We start from the raw sequence: 23,932 nt of genomic DNA on the forward strand, positions 1-23,932 counted from the left end.
ACGAAAGGGTAAGCGTTTTATACATTTTCCATGTTTTATTTTTTAAACCCACATTCTCTTCAAAAATACCTTCCTAAGCATTCACTCTCCTCTTGTTACAGACTATCAGCGTCGAAAAACCTTCGACTTTCGCTCCTTCAAACAAGATAAATATATCTATAGACAACCGTATGCTTTTTCCTTACTCCCACAATTACTTAAGGAAGACCGTTATCATAACGTATTCGACTTTCACGCCTTCAGCCAGTTAAATAGACTAAAGGCAGCTGAACAGCCACTTAACAAGGCTGTTGTCTTTTTACAACATACGAAATTGGCATCTGTGACAGTTTATCAGCTTTGCTTTTTCTGATCCTCTAACAGGAGTATTCAAGGAGGCACATTTCTGTTTCATTATAAAGACTGAGCTGTTTATTACTCTACCCCAACAAGTTTTTCAACGCTCCAGAAAGTATAATCGTGTGAACTTTTGACATGCAGCTTGATACTGCAATTTTAGCCAAGGACATTCTAACAATTTGTATGTTTGGACAGACACCTACAATGATATCATCTTTTTATGACTTGTAAGAGCAATCAGGATCCTGATTTTTCACCATACAGGTTTGAGTTGAAGCTGATGATGCCCTTAACATGGGCGAAACATGTCCCTTAACATTTTACAATAATATTTAATTTCTGAAAAGATCTCTTTGTATTGAATAGGTGGATATAAAAAATAATAACACTTGTAACATACTTTGTATTTACGTACATTTCAATAGGACCAAACATGAGAATTATAACGTGTAAGTGGTATGTTCCGAGCTGTCAGCGGAGAGATGGCGTGTAGTGACATTAGTAGACGAATAAGTCTGAATGGCGTTTATAAAAGTAGGAAAGATCACAATATGAAGATAAAGTTGGAATTCAAGAGGACAAACTGGGGCAAATATTCATTTATAGGAAGGGGAGTTAGGGATAGGAATAACTTACCAAGGGAGACGTTCAATAAATTTCCAATTTCTTTGCAATCATTTAGGAAAAGGCTAGGAAAGCAACAGATAGGGAATCTGCCACCTAGGCGACTGCCCTAAATGCAGATCAGTATTCATTAATTCATTCAACATTGGATATCAATGAGAAATGATTAAAAATGCAGTGGAAACTCAGGTAATGAAATGCTGGGAACTGAAGCAAGATATACAAGATCTCCATGGTTTAACACTGAGTGTGAATTAGCAACAGAAAAGAAGAACAATGCATACAGAAGGAAGTTACAATCAAATTGTACAAGAAGAATGATGGAAGTCTATGAAAATAAATGAACGACTGAAAAGAAGATCAATCATAGGAGAGAGAGAGAGTGGATGAAGGCAAATATCGAAGAAATGGAGTTTCTGAGGAATCAGAATGAGATGAGGAAATTCTGTAGAGAGGTAAATTCTGCTTGGAAACCCTTTTGTGGCAAAACTAGCCTGATAAAGGGTGAAACAGGGAAAACTGTGAGGGGAAAGAGATATGTGAAAGATGGCAGCGACATTTTGATGAACTCCTCAATTTCAGAATGATACCAAGCGGTGCAATAGATGTCCAGAGAGAAAATGACTGATAGCTCCACTAACTCTAGAAGAAATGAGAACTGCCATGATGAAATTGAAGAACAACAAGGCAATGGAAACAGTTATGGGATGAGGAGAAAATGCCCCAACAATGGGAAGAAGGAATTATATGTCCTATATATAGGAAAATATATCAGCTTTAGTGTGATAGCTATAGAGGAGTTATATTACTTAACATGGAATACAAAGTATTCCCCAACGTACTATATTAGCGCCTTCCTTGAATTGTTCAGAGAGAGACTGGGTTATATCAATGCGGATTTATCCCAGGAAAGTCAACTTCAGATGAAATCTTCAACTTAAGGCAAATTTTAAAGAAGACAATCAAATTTGAGATTGGCATGCATCATTTCACTGATTACAAAAGAGCATATCATAGTACAGACAGCGAGCATTGTATAATGCTATGATTGAAACGGGAATTCCTGGAAAATTGGTAAGGCTGGTGAGAATGGCGAGTGAGACATGAAGCAGTATAAGAATGAAAGGAATAATGTCTGAGACATTAGATATTCAAAATGGGGTTTGGCAGGAGGATGCACTGGCATGTCTCCTTTTTAATGTTGCCTTGGAGAAGGTGATGAGAGATGTAAACCTACTGAATAGGGGAAAATTATTCTATAAATCAGTGTGGATACTTCGTATGCTGATGATATAAATATAGTGGTAAGAACTCGAAAGGCAATGGAAGAGACATTCATTGCCCTTGAACAGACTAGTAGGAAAATGAGACTTAACATCAACCAGCAGAAAAATATATTGGCTGCTGGGAAAGCATGCAAAGACAACATGCCAGCCTCAGTAACAGTGGGCAATTACACCTTTGAGAGTTGAGCAGTTTTAAATATTTGTGATCGACAGTCACCTACTCAAATGATACATCCTATAAAATTAAACAGAGATTAATAGCAACTAACAGAGCCTATTTTGCTCTAACAAGACTTCTCTCCTCAAGATTCTTGACTCATACCACCAAATTAACCATCTATAAAACACTTATCAGACCTGTGATTACATATGCCTTGAAAACTTGGCCATTAATAGCAAAAGATACTGGAATGCTGGATGCCTTCAAAAGAAAGATACTTTGAAGAATAATTGGCCCAATCTGTGAAAGAGGAACATGAACGAGAAGGTACAATCATAAATTGTACACCATTTATAAAGATCCATCTAGAGTATAAAAGGAATAGTGAAAACAGCCAAATAGAGGTGGGCTGGACACGTAGCATGAATGAGTGATATGGAAGTACCTAAAAAGACATTGAATGGAAATCAAGGGGGACAGAGAGGGCAAGGTGGACGGACGGAGGGAGGGAGGGAGGGAGGGAGGGAGGGAGGGAGGGAGGGAGTCATTGTAGCTCTTTAGGAAATGAGCTACAGAAATTGGAAGAAGCCAAACGATTGTTAAAGAGGCCAAGGTTTACAATGAACTGTAAAACCAAAGAAGTATCAGCAAGCTCACCAGACTATTGGCAAACACTAATGTATCATCTGCATATCGAATACTGTTTAGGCATTCACCATTAATAATGATGTCTGTGTTATAATCCTCCACTGCCTCCTAGAAAATTATTTGTGAATGGATACTGAATAACAGTGATGACAGAACACACTCTTGACGGGCTCCTCGCTGTATCATGATCTCATCTATCTCTTCTCCTTGCATGCATACAGAAGCAGTTTGATGCAATACAAGTTGCTGATGATTCTCAAATCTTAATCTCCCATACCAATTTTCCTAAATATACTGATCAATGTCACCGACGCATGCATTTCCTCCATTCACAACACAGCCAAGTTAGAAATGAAATACATTAGAGTTGGCTTTGTTGGCAGTGGGACTTAAGCTGCAGATGTTCCCAACCTCTTTCAATTGCTATACTTTAAAAAATGTATTTTAGGTGATCCTGATATTTGTATCATCTAGTAAAATAATAAAATTCCAACTCCACCATTGTCCGGTCCCAAGTCCGGAATGTGAAAGGAGTGTTTGCTGGTTTGGAACCCAGCTGCTAAACTGCTAACACTGAGCGCTGAGCAACAGTAAATAACCTGACCTCCTAAGGAAGCCAACGGACAATGAGCTCCCCTAGGTGGGGTGGTGAACTAAGTGAACTAAATGACTCTGGAAACCACCATGCAGTGTCTGTTCTCCATGTCAGGGGCAGCCAATAAGGCATCTATACTCAACATAACGATAGTCATAAGATTACTTGGGAAGCACGTGGTCAGAGACCCATAACTGACTACTGTATATACTCGTAATTTGCAATAGAAAACTTTTGGGATGGTTCCAGATACCAGAGTCTTTAGAGGCCCAGAAAGAGAATCTGATAATTATTTACTAACTAGCTGATGTACCCGTGCTTCGCTACAGGATTCTCAGAAAGACTGACTTGGTGGTTTTCCTAACTGAATTCAACATAGGTCAATACAAAAACGTCAGTAGGAAAGTAGAGATTGAAAGCAATGTTATCATATCAAATGAAAACCGCACACTTTCTCACTTTCAACGAACAGTACTACGGTGCCTATCTAACAGTCCAAAGTTCCAGAGCTGGAATAACCAGGTCGCAGACTGCCGTGAACACTCCTCTGTCATTGCTCCGTTAAATATGCACACAACTCATTCCAATCAGTGCCTCAGAGTAGGGATTGAATAGCTCGAATACTATTATGAACCAGTGTGTTACGTACCGGATATATCAGAAAATGTATGAACCAGAGGAATGGCATGCTTAAGAAGAAAGTTATCTTACTCCCCAGCTACTTCCCGCCAATATACAGGCAGGCTGTTACAGTTGGTACGACCAGGCGAGTTGCCCGTGTGGTTAGGGGTGCGCAGCTGTGAGCTTGCATCCGGGAGATAGTGGATTCCAACCCCACTGCCGGCAACCCTGAAGATGGTATTCCGTGGTTTCCCATTTTCACACCAGTCACACCAGGCTGTACCCTAAAGCCAATGCCGCTTCCTTCACACCACTATTCATTTCCTATCCCATCGTCGCCGTAAGACCTACCTGTGTCGTTGCAACGTCAAGCAAATTTAAAAAACCTCGGTACATTTCAGGCCTTCCCCTAAACTACCATTTCACTCAGTGTGAATTACATTATTGATAGCCTAGATTATAGCGACTTATTCCCCGACTTTGCATACCAATTTTCGTGAAGACACGACCACGAATACAATAAATATTTGACAATTAAATTTTAGGCCTTCCCCTAAACTACCATTTTTCTCAGCATGTATAGCCTATAATGTAGCGACTTATTTTCCATCTTTGTCTACCGATTTTCATTAAGACACGACCATTCATAACATAAATATTTGAGAATTAAATTTTAGGCCCTTCCCCTAAACTACCATTTCACTCAGCGTAATTAAAATAATTTATAGCCTAGATTGTAGCAGTTCATCACCCGACTTTAAATTCCGATTTTCATTAAATTCTCTTCAGCTGTTTTCTCGTGATGCGTGTACATACATACATACAGACAGACAGACAGAAATTACGGAAAAGTAAAAAATGCATTTTCTTGTTACTGTGGACATGATCGATACAGAAATACCATTCTTTTCAAATTCTGAGCAATGTACAGACAAATATAATATATAATATGGTTATATCAGAGGATACTTGCAGTCATAGTTGAATCAACACCAAGTACTGATGTTGAAGAAGAATGGGCTAATATTCAAGCCATGTTAAAACTGTCTGCATTTTGAGACTCTTTGGGTTTTTTTTGCTAGTTGCTTTATGTCGCACCGGCACAGATAGGTCTTACGGCGACGATGGGATAGGAAAGGTCTAGGAAGTGGAAGGGAGCGGCCGTGGCCTTAATTAAGGTACAGCCCCAGCATTTGCCTGGTGTGAAAATGGGAAACCACGGAAAACCATCTTCAGGGCTGCCGACAGTGGGGCTCGAACCCACTATCTCCTGATTACTGGATACTGGCCGCACTTAAGCGACTGCAGCTATCGAGCTCGGTGGACTCTTTGTTAGAAAGAACCATGTCAAGGAAAGAAAATCTTAAGATACTGTGATGATCATATTGAGAAGGTAATCAGACAAATATTTATCAATCAAAAAATTAGAATGTAAGTTTAGACTACCATCGAAAGAGGTCCATAGAAAAAAAAAAAGAAGTTCAGAAAAGCCATACCATAGAGAAAGCTGGGAAAACTCTCTCTTCCTCTTGAAACAGACAAAGAAAGACCTCAGACCACAATATACAACATTTTAAAACACTTGAACCAATCAACTGCAGCCAGGTCAGAGATTTTTACCTGGAACTGAGGTCTGGTTTGAGGTCCACTCAGCCTACGTGATTAAAATTGACAAATTATCTGACAGTGAGATAGTGGTCTTGGTCTAGGAAACCAAGAATAACAGCAAGAGGATTCGTCATGCCAACTACACAACATCTTGTAACTTCAGGCCTTCGGGTTGAGCAGCAGTTGCTTGGTAGGCCATGGAGTCTTGGTTTGAAACAAACAACAAAAGACAATCTAAAATTTCAACATCTCTGGTCACAAGAATGTCAGGAAGAAGGTCAAGTAAGTCGAGAAAACAGTCGATATAATTAGATTTTAGAACAGCCTAACTCAGCAAATATCACTTGCTTTTATGCCTTTAAAAAAAAAAAAAAAAAAAAAACGAAACCTGGTGTGGCCCTCATAGCACCCCCCACATCAAACCATGACTAAGGAGAGGTAGTCGCTCCTCTGGACCTTCAGAAACTCTCTCACAAGAGAACTTCCTGCATATACCATATCATTCTGGTAGTTAAAACTCTCTTCAATGGTTAAGATTTTCTCATTGGTGATACTACCGTATTTCACGGCATAATCGTCGCCACCGCGTAATCGTCGCATCCTTTATTTTCAATACAAAAATCGGACTTTAAACCTTTAATTACATAATCGTCGCACGTCCAAATTTTGTTCACTAATCTGGTTAAAAGGTAAATGGAACTGCAACGTAAGTTGCACATGAATGCGCAATTTAAATACGTGTATGGTTTATGGGCAATTTGGCAACACAGTCATGTTTGCAACATGTTGCACAACGTATAAATAAATAATACCGGTATATGTACGACGCATGGCTTACCGGTAGGCTATCGGCAGTTTGACAACGTGGTCGCGAGACAGTGTACTATTTATTCACTACCTACATATTATGCTTACCGGTAGGCTATCGGCAGTTTGACAACGTGGTCGCGAGACAGTGTACTATTTATTCACCACCTACATATTATGAGTTCCCATTTGAAATACGTAAGGCTGTAAGTTATCGCTTATCGGCAACGTCGCCAGGAAATACCGGCTAGGTAGGTTGAATGGACCTCAAACCAGCCCTCAGATACAGGTAAAATTCCCTGACCCGACCGTGAATTGAACCCGAGGCCTCCGTGTAAGAGGCAAGCACGCTACCCCTACACCATGGGGCCGGCTCCTGTGTTATTGCGCACGAAGTGAAATCCAAGACGATAACGCAGATTTCCACGGAATTATTCAGCCGAATTATTTACGATGTCTCAGTTGTCATCGCTAGACTCTTATCTTACTACTACGTCATAAGTGTCCGGGCATGGGATGAAAACTTTTATCCAAGCAGTCAAGATAATTATTATCCAATGCTATTAAAGTTTTATTTTATAAACTCGTCAGTAATGTAATGTAAAATCATCAATAACTGGGAAGAAATATTAACCTAATTACCGTATGTTTAAAAGAAATTGAAAAAAATTAATGTTTGTTACTGACGTCTCGGAATACAGTCAACTATACAGTAGATCTACACCGCGCTAGCTAGAGCTCCGGTTTGCGAGCTTTGCGCAAGCGTAGTAGTGTGTCGCAACCAACGAGCTAAATTGATAAATTGTTGCATGCTTCCTTGCTGCCTAACAGTATTGGCTGCTCTGGAATGGACAGATCACAGATGCATTTATTTGTTTCAGATTTACGTGATTACTGTAGACATGTGTGCGTGAGAATTTAAGTTTTTAATTTGTGTTTTGGGTGTTTGCAGAAATAATTTGTTTTAATAGTGAACAATTACGGAAAGTCATTTATATCGCAAAACATTAACGTGTGAAGCATTTATAAGCGATTATGGGTAAATATAGAAACTATTCTGCGGGCTTCAAGCTAAGCGTAATTGCCTTCGCTGAACAGCATGGGAACAGAGCTGCAGAAAGAAAATTTTCTGTGAGTGAAAAGTTGGTGCGTGACTGGCGGAAAGTAAAAAACAAGCTAAAAAGCACAAACCCTTCTAGACGCGCGTTTAGAGGTCCTAAAACAGGGAAGTTTCCTATAATTGACGAAGAAGTGTTTAGGTACGTCAGTGAAATACGTAACAATGGCTGCAGTGTATCATATGAAATGTTACAAATTAAGAGACAGGAGGTAGCGCGCAAACACAACATACCGGTAACTCAGTTTAAGGCGACTCGTGGGTGGATTAAGGGGTTCATGCGACGACACAATCTGTCAGTGCGAAGGAGAACAACACTAAGCCAAAAGTTGCCTGCTGATTACACGGACAAGATTGTAAATTTTCACCGATTTGTCATACGTTTGCGCAAGGAAACTTCGTACTTGCTTTCTCAAATTGGTAATGCCGATCAGAATCCAATCTTTTTTGATATGCCTCGCAACAGCACTATTGCGCTAAAAGGATCACGGAGTGTATTAATGAAAACCAGCGGTAGTGAGAAGTTGCGATGCACGGCAATGCTAGCCATTACAGCTGACGGGAGAAAGTTGCCGCCTTACATCATATGCCGCCTAAGAATATACAGTTTCCCCGTGGAATTCATGTACGAGTGCAACCAAAGGGTTGGATGGACGTAGAACTCATGCTGGACTGGGTTAAAACTGTGTGGAATAGAAGACCTGGTGCACTACTAAAACAACCAGCTCTGCTTGTTTTAGATAGTTTGCGAGGTCACCTCGTGAACGAAGTGAAGCAAATTCTCACTACAAATAAGACACGACAGATAGTCATTCCTGGTGGCCTAACATCTGCTTTGCAGCCACTAGACATATGTGTTAATAAACCCTTTAAAGACCACTTACGCCGATTTTACAACGAGTGGATGATGAGCGGCGATCAGCAATTGACGCCCGCCGGAAATATCAGGCGTCCACCCTTGGACTTGTTATGCTCGTGGGTGAAGAAGAGTTGGGATCTTATACCACCTGAACTAGTCTCCAAGAGCTTCAAAAGGACTGGGATTTCGAATGCACTAGACGGTTCCGAAGATGACGCAGTGTGGCAGGGAGACGAAGAATCTGATACTGGTATTAACAGAGGCGAGGACGGCGCATCAGATAGCGAAACCTGCGATAGCGACACCGAAGATTTGGAATAAATTGCGTACCGGTAAGTCCGCATTTCACAACAAAGCGATAATTTTTTGCAAGTGTAATATTTTAACTTTAATACTCAAATTAATGATAAATTAACTTAATACGTTCATTTTTATTTTTAGGTTGGAAAAACGTTCGCCGAATTGTTGCGAAAAAATATTAATTTTGTTTTAGACTATTTTAATTATTTTGATGTATAAACGCGAGTATTACATGCATCTTAAATTTGTATCAAATACAATTTAGTTATAAATACATTTTTTGAGTAATACAAATACTGGTATTAAATATTCATCGTATAATGGTCGCACCCTACAATTTTTTTCGAAAATTTTGGTATAAAAAGTGCGACGATTATGCCGTGAAATACGGTATCTTTCTGGAATAGATGACTGGTCAAAGAGACCCCAATTCAGTGTGATAGTTAATAGCGGACAATTTAAGAACTGATTGGTGCAAATGGTGCGTAATGTGTGTATCTATAACATATCAAAAGGATTGAACCAACCGGTAACAAAACTCTTACATATTATTTAAAAAAAAAGAGCTATTAACCATAAAGTCGAACAATATATTCTTAATGTTAATTTCTGAAGCCTAATCATCCCTCAGACAATACAAAACAGTAATCCAGAGAAAAGTGGCAGAATGACACAAGGCTATGCAAGTCCAACTACTGTAAATGTCAAGATATAAGGAATCCACATACCTACCTCATTGTGAGCATCGAACAATGCCAACAGTTGAGTAAACCAGTTACATAGCTGTTGAGCTTTAGCAAGATCATGGTACGGTGCATCCTGAATTGGCAAAAATCCAGGTACAGGATAGCGAAGTGGAGTAGAGCCAAAGTTTGCGACTAAATTTTCAGTGAAAGCTAAGCTCACAGCAGGAAAGTAAGCCATTCCAGGACCCAACTGAATGTGATCAAATGCTTCTCCCATTGACCTTCCATTCCTGATTTGGAACAAGAACAAAATAAGTATGCTAGTAAACAAATAACACTACAATCATTAAGAATTCATTCCTCATCTTTTAAAATACATTTTTTATGAAAAACAAAAAAGTGGAGTGGTTACGTGTGTCAATACGCTACTGCTATTTACCCAAGCTCTGCATTCGGGAGACAAGTGTGTTTGAACCCAATTATCGGCTATCCTGAGGATGGTTTTCTGCGGCTTCCCCTTTTTCACTTCCAGGTAAATGCTGAGACAGTTCCTATTCATAGGCCACAGTTGATGCCTTCCACTTTCTTAATTTAATTCATCATCATATATTTCATCTTTATTAGATCTTCAACTGAGGTTGGCATCAGGAAAGGCATCCAACCACAAAAAGCACGCATGCACACACATTCTTCATAAAAAATAATCATATTCTTTTCAACAAAAAAGAACTTGCACAGCTTACATTAGTCCTGGAATTTTTGTGAGAATAGAGAGGAATATACTGAATTGGTAAAATAGTTATGAACATCCACCCAATAGAAAAGTATGGGGTGCAATTCACGTCATAGTCTTGGGTCAAATATACAGCTCTCAAGTCATTAAAAATGTATTGTAAGACAGAAAGGTAACTAACCCAATGGAATGATTTCTGGCCTGGTACAGCTGGAGAAGAACACAATATGTATATGGTTCAGAACGATTTTGCATCTTACAGAATGGCATGTTTTGTTCCTGAAAGATCATCATCAGATTCTATCAAATCACACTAAAAGTTATTTAGAAATGTATAAACATTTATGTCCTCCCCGATGGTCTGGTACCTTGACGTGGTGGGGAGGCTTGCATGCCTCAGTGATCCCAAGAGCAATGCCAGCGGGAGCTTCAGCTCCTGGCAGGGTCACCCTTGCCGGTAAGGTGGAGGGTGAGGGGCCAGACTAAATGACAGACCTTCAGCTGTAGGTCCTGAAGGAAGAAAATCTTTGTCTCAGGGAATAGGGAATGAGAACACCATCAGTCCTGAAGTCGCAGCATGGCAGGGGCAGAAGCCAAAAGAAGGCAGCCCCCTCGCTGCCCTATAGGCACTGTGGGCCCATATCTCACATGCTTGAAATAACTTCCATGAAAAGTCAAAATGAGAGATACACCGGACTGCTGAACCTGATGGCAACATGGCGAGGAAAAAGGATTATGAGATTTGGAACATGGAATATAAGAGGATTGATGATGATGATGATGATGCTTGTTGTTTAAAGGGGCCTAACATCGAAGGTCATCGGCCCCTATAAGAGGATTAGCTGGTAAGGAGAATGAACTAGTGGCAGAATTCAGGAGAGCAAGACTTGTAGTGCTGGCACTGACAGAGACAAAAAGGAAAGGTCAAGGGGTGGATACAATGGTGAACGATCATATACTCATTTATAGTGGAGTTAGCATCAGACTAAGGACCAAATCAGGAGTAGCACTACTGATCCACAAGAACTTCAGAAGCGAGATTCAAGAATGGAAATTCCACACGGACAGAATTCTAACGGTCAGCATACGATTAGATCCTGAGACAGAGCTGATTACGTTTATTGTGGTTTACGGAGTGAATTACGATGTAAGAAAGGAGGAGAAGGATAGGTTTCACGAAGAGCTCCAGAATGTGGTGAATGACACTCGAGGGGGAATCATTGTATTAAGAAATCTCAACAGCAGAGTCGGAAACCAGGCAGAGGGAAGTGGCGGAGCTCTTGGCCGGCATGGTGAGCACGTGGTTAACAACAATGGTGAGAGGATTGTTGATTTTTGCGTTGCCAATAATCTCATAGCAGTGAACACCATGTTCCCGCATAAGATGATACATATGTACACAAGGGAGGAACCCAGCCGAGATGAGCGCTTCATCATAGATTATGTGTTAGTGAAGAGAGATCACCTCCAGAAGGTGACAGATTGTTGAGTATACCGGGGCTACGAAATAGGAAGTGACCATTTTCTCTTGATAACAACAATGGAACCAACAGCAAAGGTAAAGAGGAAACAACCTAAGAACAAGAAGCAAGAAAAGATTAAGGTGTACAAGTTAAGAGAGAACAGGGAGGTAAAGGAGCAGTTCACACAGGAAGTGGAGGAGGAGTGTCAGAGGATAGAGGAGAAGATCGAGGAAATGGACCTGGAGGAAAAGTGGAACATGTTCAAGAAGATAATATTAGAAGTGGCAAGTAAAGTATGTGGAACAACAAAGGTGGGGGAGTACAAGAAAAGAACAAGCTGGTGGAATGATGATATCAAGGAAGAAGTAAGAAAGAAAAAGGAAATATGGAAAAAATACTTAAGAAGCAAGGATGCTGAGGACCATGAGATGTATAAGGAACAAAGAAGAAAGGTTAAAGACCTAGTGAAAACAGCAAAAAGACAGTCTTGGGAAGAATTTGGACAAAGAATGGAGAAAAATTACAAAGAGAAGCAGAAGCTGTTCTATAGAGCACTGAAAAACATGAGAACGGAGAAACAATGCCCTCTAAAGTTTATAAAAGATAAGGAAGGGAAAATCTCAACAGAAGAGAAAGAAATAATGGAGAGATGGAAAGAATATTTTAATGAATTACTGAACGGAAATGAGAATGAAGACAGCCCATGGTCAAGTGAGGAAAAAGAGGACACGGGGAGAGAAGGAGAACAAGAAGGAGAGGACTTTAGGATAAATGAAATGCAGTTGGCTATTAAACAACTCAAGAATGGGAAGGACCAAGCACATGATGGAATCGCCCCAGAAATTATTAAGGACTTGGGAAAGAAAGCAGAAAACTTTTTACTCAAGATTATGGTGGAGGCTTCGAGAACAAAAAAGGTACCTAGAGATTGGGAGGTAGCAGGCATCATCCCCATCTTTAAGAAAGGAGACAATCGAGAGTGCAGTTATCATCGTGGCATATCCTTGTTATCAGTGCCTGGGAAGGTCTTCTCAAAGATCCTGGAGACTAGATTAAGAAAGGGGGTAGAGGCTGAACTTGAAGAAGCCCAGTGTGGCTTCTGCCCAAATAGAAGCATGCAAGATCTCATATTTACTGTTAGGATGGTCAGTGCAGAGCTACTGGAGAAGAAGACCCTTCATGTTGCCTTTATTGACCTGAAACAGGCATTTGACAGAGTCCCGAGGTCCAAACTCTGGAAAGTCCTAATGGAGTATGGAGTTAGCAAGTCACTTTGCAGTTCAATCATGAGTCTGTATAAGAACTGTCGGAATTACGTGCGGACAGGAAATGTGAGGTCAGCAGAGTTCACTACGAGACAAGGAGTCTGACAAGGCTGCAGTCTTAGCCCTCTTCTTTTCATCGTATACCTCGACCAAATTATGAAGCTGTGTCATGAGAGAATCAAGAAATTGATGGTCGGAAATTATCTCGTGCGGCCAGTACGATCTTCTGACCTAGCATTTACTGATGACCTGATTGTTGTTGCCTCCAGCGAACAAAACCTGCAACACAACATCAATGTATGGGTGGAAGAGCTTAAGGAAAAAGGTATGGAGGTGAATGTGGACAAGACAAAGACTATGGTTATCAGCAGTAATGAGGAGAGACACTGTATAATGGTCGATAGTAAACCATTAGAGCAAGTCACCAAGTTCAAGTATCTTGGCTCAATCATCAGCTCAGACGGCAAGATGGAGGAGGAAATAACAGAAAGAATAGGAACAGCAGGGCGCTTATTTAATGCCATCCGAACAAACTTCCTCAACAAGAAGGAGATCTCAAAGGGCACAAAATTAGCCGTTTACAAATCTACCTTTATTACCACATTGACCTATGGCTGCGAATCCTGGGTGCTAACAGAAAGAACCAAGAGCAGAATCCAGGCGGCAGAGATGAGGTACCTCTGGAAAGTAGAGGACAAAACCAGGAGAGACAGGATCAGTAATACAGCCACTCGAGAAAACCATCCAAGAATATCAATTGAGATGGTTTGGCCATGTCCACCGAATGTCGACAGACCGCTTGCCGAGGTTAATGAGGGAGGTGAAAGTGGAAGGAAGGAAGGAAGGAAGGAAGGAAGGCTTGAGGAAGACCATGGAAAACATGGGAGGAGGGGATTAGAGAAGCCCTGCAGGAGAGGGGACTCTCTGTACGAGAGGCCATTGCCATTACTGGAGATAGGAGTAGATGAAGATCTCTCGTATCCTCGACACCTCATGGTACAAGAGGACCGGATTAAGTAAGTATAAACATTTATGTTAATTTTGGTTTAAATCCTTAAAAATATGAAATTTGTAACTTATAATAATTTTTATTTAAATTGTTCCTTTTTCACATTGTTTATAAACGTATTTATACAAGATTAGTTTCAGCAAGCAGAAGTCATAAATTAACTGTCAAAACTGAAAAGAGATAGCTTCAGATATAATAAATAAATAATACCAATATAAATGGTCCATTATCGGACATTATACATTTTTCAGCTAACTCATTCCTGGTTGCCAGCGTTTCGCCCCCATGTGCTAGGTTGGGCTCATCAGTTGGTACCTAGCACACCAACCAAGACGCATGGTTAATGCATACTGTAGAGACCACTGCGTAGGCTACTTGGAGCCACCGGCAGTGTCAATGAACTTGAGACTTTGTCTCATTACCAAAAATTGATCCCTGTGGCCTCCACAGTATGCACCAGCCATGCGTATTGGTAGGTGTGCTAGGTACCAACTGATGAGCCCAACCTAGCACACGGGGGCGAAACGCTGGGAACCAGGAATGAGTTAGCTGGAAAATTTATAATGTCCAATAACAGACCATTTATATTGGTATTATAAATTTACTCATTCGGAACAAATATTTCAGACTCCCTATGGGAATCAACATCTATATCAAACAAATAATAAGCGGTTTGTTCCAGGCTGTCAATGGAGACATGGCGTGGAATAGCATTAGCAGACGCATGCTATCAGTGGAGAGATGGTGTGGAATGACATCAGTAGATGAATAAGTTTGAGTGGTGTCTTTAAAAGTAGAAAAGATCACAATATGAAGATAAAGTTGGAATTCAAGAGGACAAATTGGGGTAAATATTTGTTTATAGGAAGGGGAGTTAGGGATTAGAATAACTTACCAAGGGAGATGTTCAATAAATTTCCAATTTCTTTGCAATCATTTAAGAAAAGGCTAGGAAAACAACCGATAGGGAATCAGCCACCTGGGCGACTGCCCTAAATGCAGATCAGTAGTGACTGATTGACCTTAGGAAGGAAGAGAAAAAGCACATGAATAGTGTCTTGGGTAATTCAGGTGAACTCATAATAGATCCCAGGGAATCACTGGACAGGAGGAAGGAATATTCTGAAATATTCTCAATGTAAAAAGAAATTTCTCAGTGATGTTGCAAATAACCAAACTCATGGGAAGAAGGGCAATGATGATGGTGACAATTACACTTGATGAAGTGGAATGGATGGTAAATGAACTCCATTATCATAAAGCAGCAGGAATAGATGAAATTAGACCTTAAATGGTGAAATATAATGGGAAGGCAGGGATGAAAAGGCTTCATAGAGTGATAAAATTATCGTTGAATGTTAGTAAGATACCTTCTGATTGGACAAAAGCAATAACTGCACCTATCTACAAGCAAGGAAGGAGGAAGAATTGCAACAACTATCGTGGTATCTCACTGATCAGTATATCAAGCAAAGTGTTCACTGGCATCCTGGAAGGGAGGGTGTGATCAGTGGTTAAGAGAAAGTTGGATGAAAAGCAGTGTGGTTTCACAGACTGAAGAGGGGCTGTCAGGATCAGATTTTCAGTATGTGTCAGGTAATTGAAAAATGCTACAAGAGGAATAGACAGTTATGTTTAGTAGATCTAGAGAAAGCATATGACAGAGTACGAGGGAAAATATGTTTGCCGTATTGGGGAACTATGGGATTAAGGGTAGATTATTAAAATTAATCAAAGGCGTTTATGTTGACAATTGGGCTGCTGTGAGAATTGATGGTAGAAGGAGTTCTAGGTTCAAAGTACTTACAGTGGTTAGACAAGGCTGTAACTGTTCATCTTTGTTGTTCATGGTTTTCTTAGATCATCTGCTGAAAGGTATAAAGTGACAAGGTGGGATTCCAGTTAGGTGGAAATGTATGCAGTCTGGCATATGATGACAACTTTGTCTTAACGGTAGATTCTGCCGAAAGCTTGTAGTCTAATATCTTGGAACTTGAAAATAGGTGCAATGAGTATGGTATGAAAATAAGCTTTTCCATGACTAAATTGATGTCAGAAGGGAAGAAATCCAAGAGAACTATATGTCAGATTGGGAATACACTGTTGGAACAGGTAGATAATTTCAAGTATTTAGGATGTGTGTTCTCCCAGAATGGCTGTAGAGTAAATGAAATTGAATCAAGGTGGAGTAAAGCTAATGCAGTGAGCTTGCAGTTATGATCAACAGTATTCTGTAAGAAGAAATTCAGCTCCCGGGCGAAATTATCTTTACGTTGATCAGTTTTCAAACCAACATTGCTTTACAAGAGTGAAAGCTGGGTGGACTCAGGATATGTTTTTCCTAAGTTAGAAGTAACAGACATGAAAGTAGTAAGAATGATCGCTGGTACAAACAAGTGGAAACAATGGCAGGAGGTTACTTGGAATGAGGAGACAAAGGAGATAAGAATGAACTTGGATTAATCTGTGCACAAAAACTGGCTTTGGTGGTGGGTCATGTGAGGCGGATGGAGGAGAATAGGTCACCTAGGAACAATGGAATCTGTTATAGAGGGTAAGAGAAAAAGGGACCAAGACGACGATGGTTAGAGTTGGTGTGTAATGATTTGAAGATAAGAGATATAGAACCAAACAAATCCACAGAACTAGTTACAAATAGAGGATTGTGGTGGCATTCAGTAAATTCACAGGAGCTTGCAGACTGAACGCTGAAAGGTATAACAGTCTATAATGAAGTATGTACAGTAACGTAGCTGCATTTTCAACTGACTCCTACCTTCCTAGGTACCCCTGACCCACAAATTTTAATTTTTAATGAACAGCTTTACTTAATATGAATTCTTCTTCATCCATTCTCTTTTCCAGATTCTCTCTGGGCAGGGTAGTGTAGTAAATTCTATCAAATTCTAGACAGCTTCTATAATCTCGCCACAAAAATAGTAAGTGGATGGTGCGCAGTAGAAAAAAGAACACATTACTAATAGGATACATCACTAGCATGTTGTAGCCAACTAACATGATTCAATCAGCCATTTAAGATACAGTTGTACTGCATCATCACCATCATTCACTTTTACCCCACCCTGATCAGGTCGCAGGTGCAAACTGTGTTGCACATCTGAACTGGACCCGATTTATAGCTGGATGCCATACCTAAAGCCAACCCTTTGTGGAGCGAAGTATTCAGTATTGTGTGTTTTTGTGGTGGTTGGTAGTGTGGTGTGTGTATGATGAACAGAAACACTCATTCCTCAAGTCAGAGGAATTAATCAGACACTGATAAAATTTGAGACCCAGCCCGGAATAGAATCAGGGATCCTCTGAAGTAAACGCCACTACGCTGAACATTCAGCCAAGCAGCCAGACTGTAATTGTACAGTATGTATGAGCATTGTTGAATTTTTAAAGTGACTGGAATTTCCAACAAATTAGATGACTGAAGGGACAATTTCTTGTGTTAATGTTCCAAGGAATGTGACCTTGATGACAGTGTAAAATATCGCTGCATTTAAAATATGTATAATATTAAATCCAAAATAAAATTAACTGTAATTTGTATTATTTGTCTATAGACTGCTTTGATGCTGTCTGAGATAAAGAGTATGTCTTTCTTTCTAGACATTTATTCAAGAGCAGAGCCTTTACAAGTATACAATAACCTAAATTTAATTTCTTTAAGTTATGAAGAGAAATCTAGGAGATAAATTACAAAATACTGAAAAAGATTTATAGTTATCAATCCCAGAACCTTGTTAACTGTATGTTTTTGTCTACTTAACTATTCTTTGAGGAATAATCACAAACCTGTAAAATTCCATCACTCCTCTGTCCAGATCAATTGTGCATCCAATGATATCTCCACTGAGCCATGATTCTCCATACTTGTAGGTAGACACATTCCACTTACGAATTCGATTTCCATCATAGGCAAATGAGTTAACTGTATCACCTGGATAGAAGACACACAGTATTATAGAAAATTTGAACTGGGCTGTGTCAGGGTCACAGTCATGTTCTGATACAAAATATTTACCACGCGATAAGTATTATCAAAGTGAAGTACCCAGTCAGTATTAGTTTGACATTTTATTTCCTAATTCTAAACAAATTTGCACATCTTCAAGGTGATCATTTACAATTCATTTTTCACCACTGGGGCAGCAGATTTGTTGGTCTGGGAGTCCAAGCAGCAAGGAAAATGCCACATGATGCTCAACCACCTTAACTCTGATCACCTCAGCATCATAAAGCAGAAGCTGGAGTACTTCGGTCACATAATGCGTAACAATAAGTACAGAATCCTCTAACTTGTCATATAAGGAAGAATAGAAGGATGTAGGAGACCTGGCAGACAACGAACTCTACGGCTGAAGAATCTCATAGATTGGTACAGGTTGAGCACAATGTCCCTGTTTTGCGTTGCTGCATCAAAATTGCCAACCTTAACTACAAGATAGCACTTAAAGAAACATCATGTCTATGGAACTGTTACTGATTTTAAGGTGGTCCATCTCATGTTTCCTATTCATTATTAAGCCAACTGTCTCATTTCTCCCAATTCTTTTTTTTGCTATTTGCTTTACGTCACACCGACACAGATAGGTCTAATGGCGACGACGGGATAGGAAAGGCCTAGGAGTGGGAAGGATGTGGCCGTGGCCTTTACTAAGGTACAGCACCAGCATTTGCCTTGTGTAAATGGGAAACCATAGAAAACCATGTTCAGGGCTACCAACAGTGGGGTTCGAGCCCACTATCTCCTGGATGCAAGCTCACAGGTACGTGCCCCTAACCGCGTGGCCAACTCGCCCGGTCTCACAATTCTTAATCCCAACTTTTCAAACTCTGTCTTCCAGAGATCTAATTTTGCCTGTACTTCAGATTCTGTCTCTTAACAAAATAGAACATCACCAAAGGCATTGGCATTTCTGTTTTCTTGTCCCCTATCTTCGCAACTTTGATTACCTCATACATTATACCAATGAAGAGGAGTATACTGTTGGATTCTGCTCTCAGTTTCAAACCACTTTAACCTGCCAGCCAGAAAAAAAATACAACTCTTGACTCTTGGTAGAGTTACCTGTCATGAACAATATTAATTTTGTCTGGGACTTCGTTTTGTCTCAGACTTTCCCATATATATTTTTTTGTGGTGTAGGGTGATAACCTTTCTCTATATCCAGATAGACCAAAATGACTGTTATTTTTTCCCAACATTTTGCAAGGAACATTCTGGTTGCAGAAATAAGATCTACATCTGCCAGGTCCAAAATCATGCCGCTCTTCTGTGAGTTTGGGCTCCACAAATTCTTATTTTGGTTTCAAGAACGGACTTGTATTTTCAGACCATGAGATAGAAAGGTACATTTCTTTCTTTCTTAAAGAACTGTATGATCACACCCAGTTTCCAGTCTGTGGGAAGTTTTTGTCTTCTCAAACCTCTTTAAAGATTCCGTATATTCAAAGCCTTCCTATTTCTCCAACTACGTTGATCACTTTTTTCTTTTGCTAGGGGCTTTACGTCGCGCCGACATTTGCACTGACTGAGTCCAGCTGGCTTCTTGTTTTTCATTGTTTTACTGCTCTTTTTATTTCTGACCAGATCAGTGTCTCAGTGACTGGGCTTCTCAGAGCTGGAGGATAGTTATTCATGGTATTATTAGAGCCTTCATAATTCAACTGAGTTTTAAATTATCTGAATTCTTCTAAACTGGCTGTTTCATTTCCTGTAATGTGTCCATTTAAGAGTTCTAGTCTGACAGGTTCATCACTGATCACGATCCTGTTCCAGTTTTTCAGTTTCAACTATTTATTTTAATCAGTAGCCTCTTCACCTGATAGGTAACAAGTTTCTCCTCAATTTCAGTTAGGTTCTGTTGAATGCTTGCTTTGTATAAAGTTCTTCTTGCATAGTTCCTGTGCTTGGTGGTAACATTTACATTTCTGTTCCATCATGAGGTTACTTTTGGTGTTCTGAATAGACTCTGCTGTCCACAGACTTTATCAACTGTCTCCTTTACATCTGTTCCATTCTTCACTGACCAAGCCAACATAATGGTCGGCAACAATCAGTGAATGTTCTCAATAAGCCCTGCACACTTGATTCCGAGCTATTCTATTCACTGCAAGAGACTGGAAGCATTCAAAATATTTGATGTTGATATTCTTTTATTTAAAATGCTAGCTGGCTATTTCTTTCTCACAACAGCCACTAGCAATCTATGGTCTCCTTCCATACTTGGAATTATTTTCATATCACTTATTATTTTCCTTGCTTCTTGGTCTCATCATGATTATTTCCCTTATCCAGTTCCCGCTAGGTCTATTAAGATTTATTCAGTTACTGTTCCATTTATGCCATTCCAGGATTAGTGTGTGATCTTGCACAAGTCTTTTATTAAACCATGTGCTGCCAACAATCACGCCATTTCTTATGCACAGATCAAACCATTGTTCACCCTCCAAGCTTTTCTTCCTCAATTAATGAGGACTCAAAATATGAAGCGTGTTTAAGTATGGTCCGTTTTGTTCTAGACACTAGTAGTTCGCGCGCATATCGCAACGAGCGTGTGCGTTGTGTACCGGCATGCCTCGGGAACGACTGTGCTCAATTTCAGCTCTGTAGCTAACCTACGGTTCTGTTCTGTGCTTTCAAAATGTTTAAGACTATCAACTCGCCCGCCGCGTGTGAGATTTGCTCAGTGATACGGTTTTTGTCAGCAAGGAACCTGTCTGCAGCAAAAATTCATAGACAGATTTGCGAAGTGTACGGTGATACTGCTATGAGTGAAAGCAAAGTGCGTAAGTGGGTAGAACAATTCAAAGATGGCCATGACAACGTCCATGATGAGGACTGCTCCGGTCACCCTTCTTTGATTACAGACGATTTGGTGGCTTCAGCTGAAGTGAAGATTCGTGAGAACAGGCGCTTCACAATAACAGGTATCTCAAACGAATTTCCTGACATGTCGAGATCAGTGCTTTACAACATTGTTTCTGAACACCTAAAGTTTAGGAAACTGTGCTCCCATTGGGTCCCGAAACTCCTAACAGAGGACCACAAAAACCAAAGATTTGAGTGTGCGATGAAGTTCTTGACTCGTTATGACGAAAAAGGTGACGGCTTCTTGAGCTAGATCGTAACTGGAGACGAAACATGGGTTTCGCATATCACGCCCGAATCGAAGCAACCGAGCATGGAATGGAGACACACACACTCGCCTGTAAAGGTGAAGGCCAAACAGACTCTGTCCCAGTGCAAAATCATGGCGTCGGTGTTTTGGGATAGGCATGGTGTTTTGTTGGTCGACTTCATGCAACGAGGAGCCACTATCAATGCAGAAGCATACTGCCAAACCCTGAGAAAGCTACGCAGAGCGATTCAAAACAAAAGACGAGGCATGCTGAGAAAGGGAATTGTCCTTCTCTATGACAATGCAAGACCTCACACTGCAGGTCCGACCCGCGATTTATTGGACAGTTTTGGCTGGGAAGTTTTAGACTACCCACCCTACAGTCCTGATCTTGTGCCGAGCGATTACCATCTGTTCCTCCACCTCAAACTACACCTCAGCGGCAACCATTACAATGACGACGACGTGAAAACGGCAGTGAACTCTTGGTTATCGGAGCAGGCGGCAAGTTTCTACGAAGAGGGTATTTTAAAATTGGTTACGAGTTATGGTAAGAGTTTGAACAAACTTGGCAACTATGTCGAAAAATGGAGTGAAGTATGTACTTTCTGAAAATAACTTTACTTTTTTGAAATAACTTGTGTACTTATTTTCAAACAGACCTTACTTAAAAATTACGCCTCGTAGTTTGGTATCCTGTACTACGCAACCAGACTTGGGCATTAAAAATCACCCATTATGATATTTCCTCGATCTACATGTTCTAGGAGTGCTGGCCTTTTGAGCCCAAGTTGGCAAATTCGATCCCAGCTCATTTCAGTGGTATGTGAAAGTGCTCAAATACACCAGCATCATACTGGTATTACTGGCATGTAAAAGAATTCCTGTTGGACAAAATTCAGTTACATCAGCATCTCTGAAGACTGTAAAAGAAGTTAGTATAATGTAAACTGAAGAAAAGATGTTGGCATCTAAGAGGATGAAGAAATATTGGAAGCATAGAAAAGCTAAATTTTCCTTGTGTAATTGACTGAAGTGGTTCTATGTTGGCCATAAAATAATTACAATTATGTATTATTGTACTCCTAGGTTTAGTAGAAATTTTAATTTTTCCTCTTTTGAAGAACCAACTTTGTATTTATCTCCATTCCAATTTAGCGAAAGTTGAACAAGTCTGTCATCAACAAATTCAACTTGACTGTTAGTCTTTACATTTTTGTGAAGAATGAAGCCTACTCCATTCCTTGGCTGAAATTAATTTCCCGACCAGCAGAGCTTGTAGTCTAGCTAAAGACTTTAGTGATTTTCCCCCCCCCCCCCCCCCAATTTTGTTTTGCTCACTCTCATGAGGATAGTTTTCCTTCTTTCTGTGAAGTTTACTGACTCCTCAGTTTTACCTGTTGGTGTTAGAATGTTTAAAGTATCAACTCTAAATATAGGCAGCTGGGCTGAGCATCATCATTCTTGTATTTTCGTGATAAGTTAGTTCTGAGGCTCTTACTAAATCTGAAAGCACGATTAAATCCAGCACTGGCCAGCAACTCCTAATATGTTTGTCCTTGTCTCCTCTTTCTGCTGCTCCCTCCTTCAATGCTGATTTACCATTATGTTTGTTCTATTGTGTCTTCTTATTCAAGTCCAATCTTGATTTGTCACTAGTTTGTTCCATTTCATTATTTAATTGACCCACACACAGTTTTGTTTATTTTGTGTTTATCCTTCATTCCCAGTCTTTTACCACCTGTATTCATCTTTAGGTTTTTGCTCCTTCCCCTTCCCTGTGTTTATTCGGCTTTCTTTTTATCCTACATCTCCGACATGAAGATAGAAGATCTATCTAGATGGCCTCTCAATGGGTGTTGAAGCCCACCCTCCTGATGTATCTGGGAAGCAGAAACAAGCTCACTGGAGCCTGAGAAGAACTTGCTGTAGAAGAAGTGGGATTGATGAATACATCTATTTGAAGACAGCAGTGTATGAAGATGTGGAGATTGTCCTTGTCTTTTTGTGTTATTCATGTATATGCTAGTCTCCTCTTTCTGTTTCTACCTCCTTGCAGCTGAATTGTCATTTTGTTTATCCTATTATGTGTTCCCGTCTTTCAATAAACGACTTAAATATTATGTAACTTGCTTACCTTAGTAAGTATACTGAGATTGAAACAAAAACAAAAAAATTGTACAATTATTATCATACGGCATAGTACACAAAACATACATATATATGAACAGTAAGCCCTAATATACATATATACATTGTAAGTACATAATATACACATTATAATAGCTGAAACAATCACGCAAGCAAAAGGATGTTCAAAAATTTACATCTAATTTTTTTTTTTTTTTTTTTTTTCCTAGTGGCTTTACGTCACACTGACACAGGTAGGTCTTACGGCGATGATGGGATAGGAAAGACCTAAGAGTTGGAAGAAAGCGGCTGTGGCCTTAATTAAGGTAAAACCCCAGCATTTGCCTGGTGTGAAAATGGGAAACCACGGAAAACCATCTTCAGAACTGCCGACAGTAGGATTCGAACCCACTAACTCAAAGATGGAAGCTCACAGCCATGCACCTCTAACCGCACGGCCAACTCTAAATTTTCTAGCCATTGTATGGCCTCACAGTAGGAGCCAACACAAAGTCTTGTGTTGATCCAATGAATGCCCTGCTAACACAT

The 23,932-nt window shown here is 40.0% G+C and overlaps 1 protein-coding gene across 3 annotated transcripts in view; it reads right to left on the bottom strand.

Annotated features, from left to right (window-relative positions):
- Positions 1 to 23,932, bottom strand: part of LOC136871866 (E3 ubiquitin-protein ligase RNF123) — a 320,579-nt gene that overhangs the window by 263,529 nt on the left and 33,118 nt on the right. For all 3 annotated transcript variants that reach the window (XM_067145510.2, XM_067145511.2, XM_067145509.2), the window contains exons 5-6: positions 17,925 to 18,069; positions 9,697 to 9,940 (exon numbers count right to left, since the gene is read on the bottom strand). In XM_067145510.2, the coding sequence (XP_067001611.2) occupies positions 9,697 to 9,940; positions 17,925 to 18,069 (389 nt within the window). The remainder of the gene's footprint in view (positions 1 to 9,696; positions 9,941 to 17,924; positions 18,070 to 23,932) is intronic.

This window comes from Anabrus simplex, chromosome 4, assembly GCF_040414725.1.
Source record: "Anabrus simplex isolate iqAnaSimp1 chromosome 4, ASM4041472v1, whole genome shotgun sequence".
Lineage (NCBI taxonomy): Eukaryota > Metazoa > Arthropoda > Insecta > Orthoptera > Tettigoniidae > Anabrus > Anabrus simplex.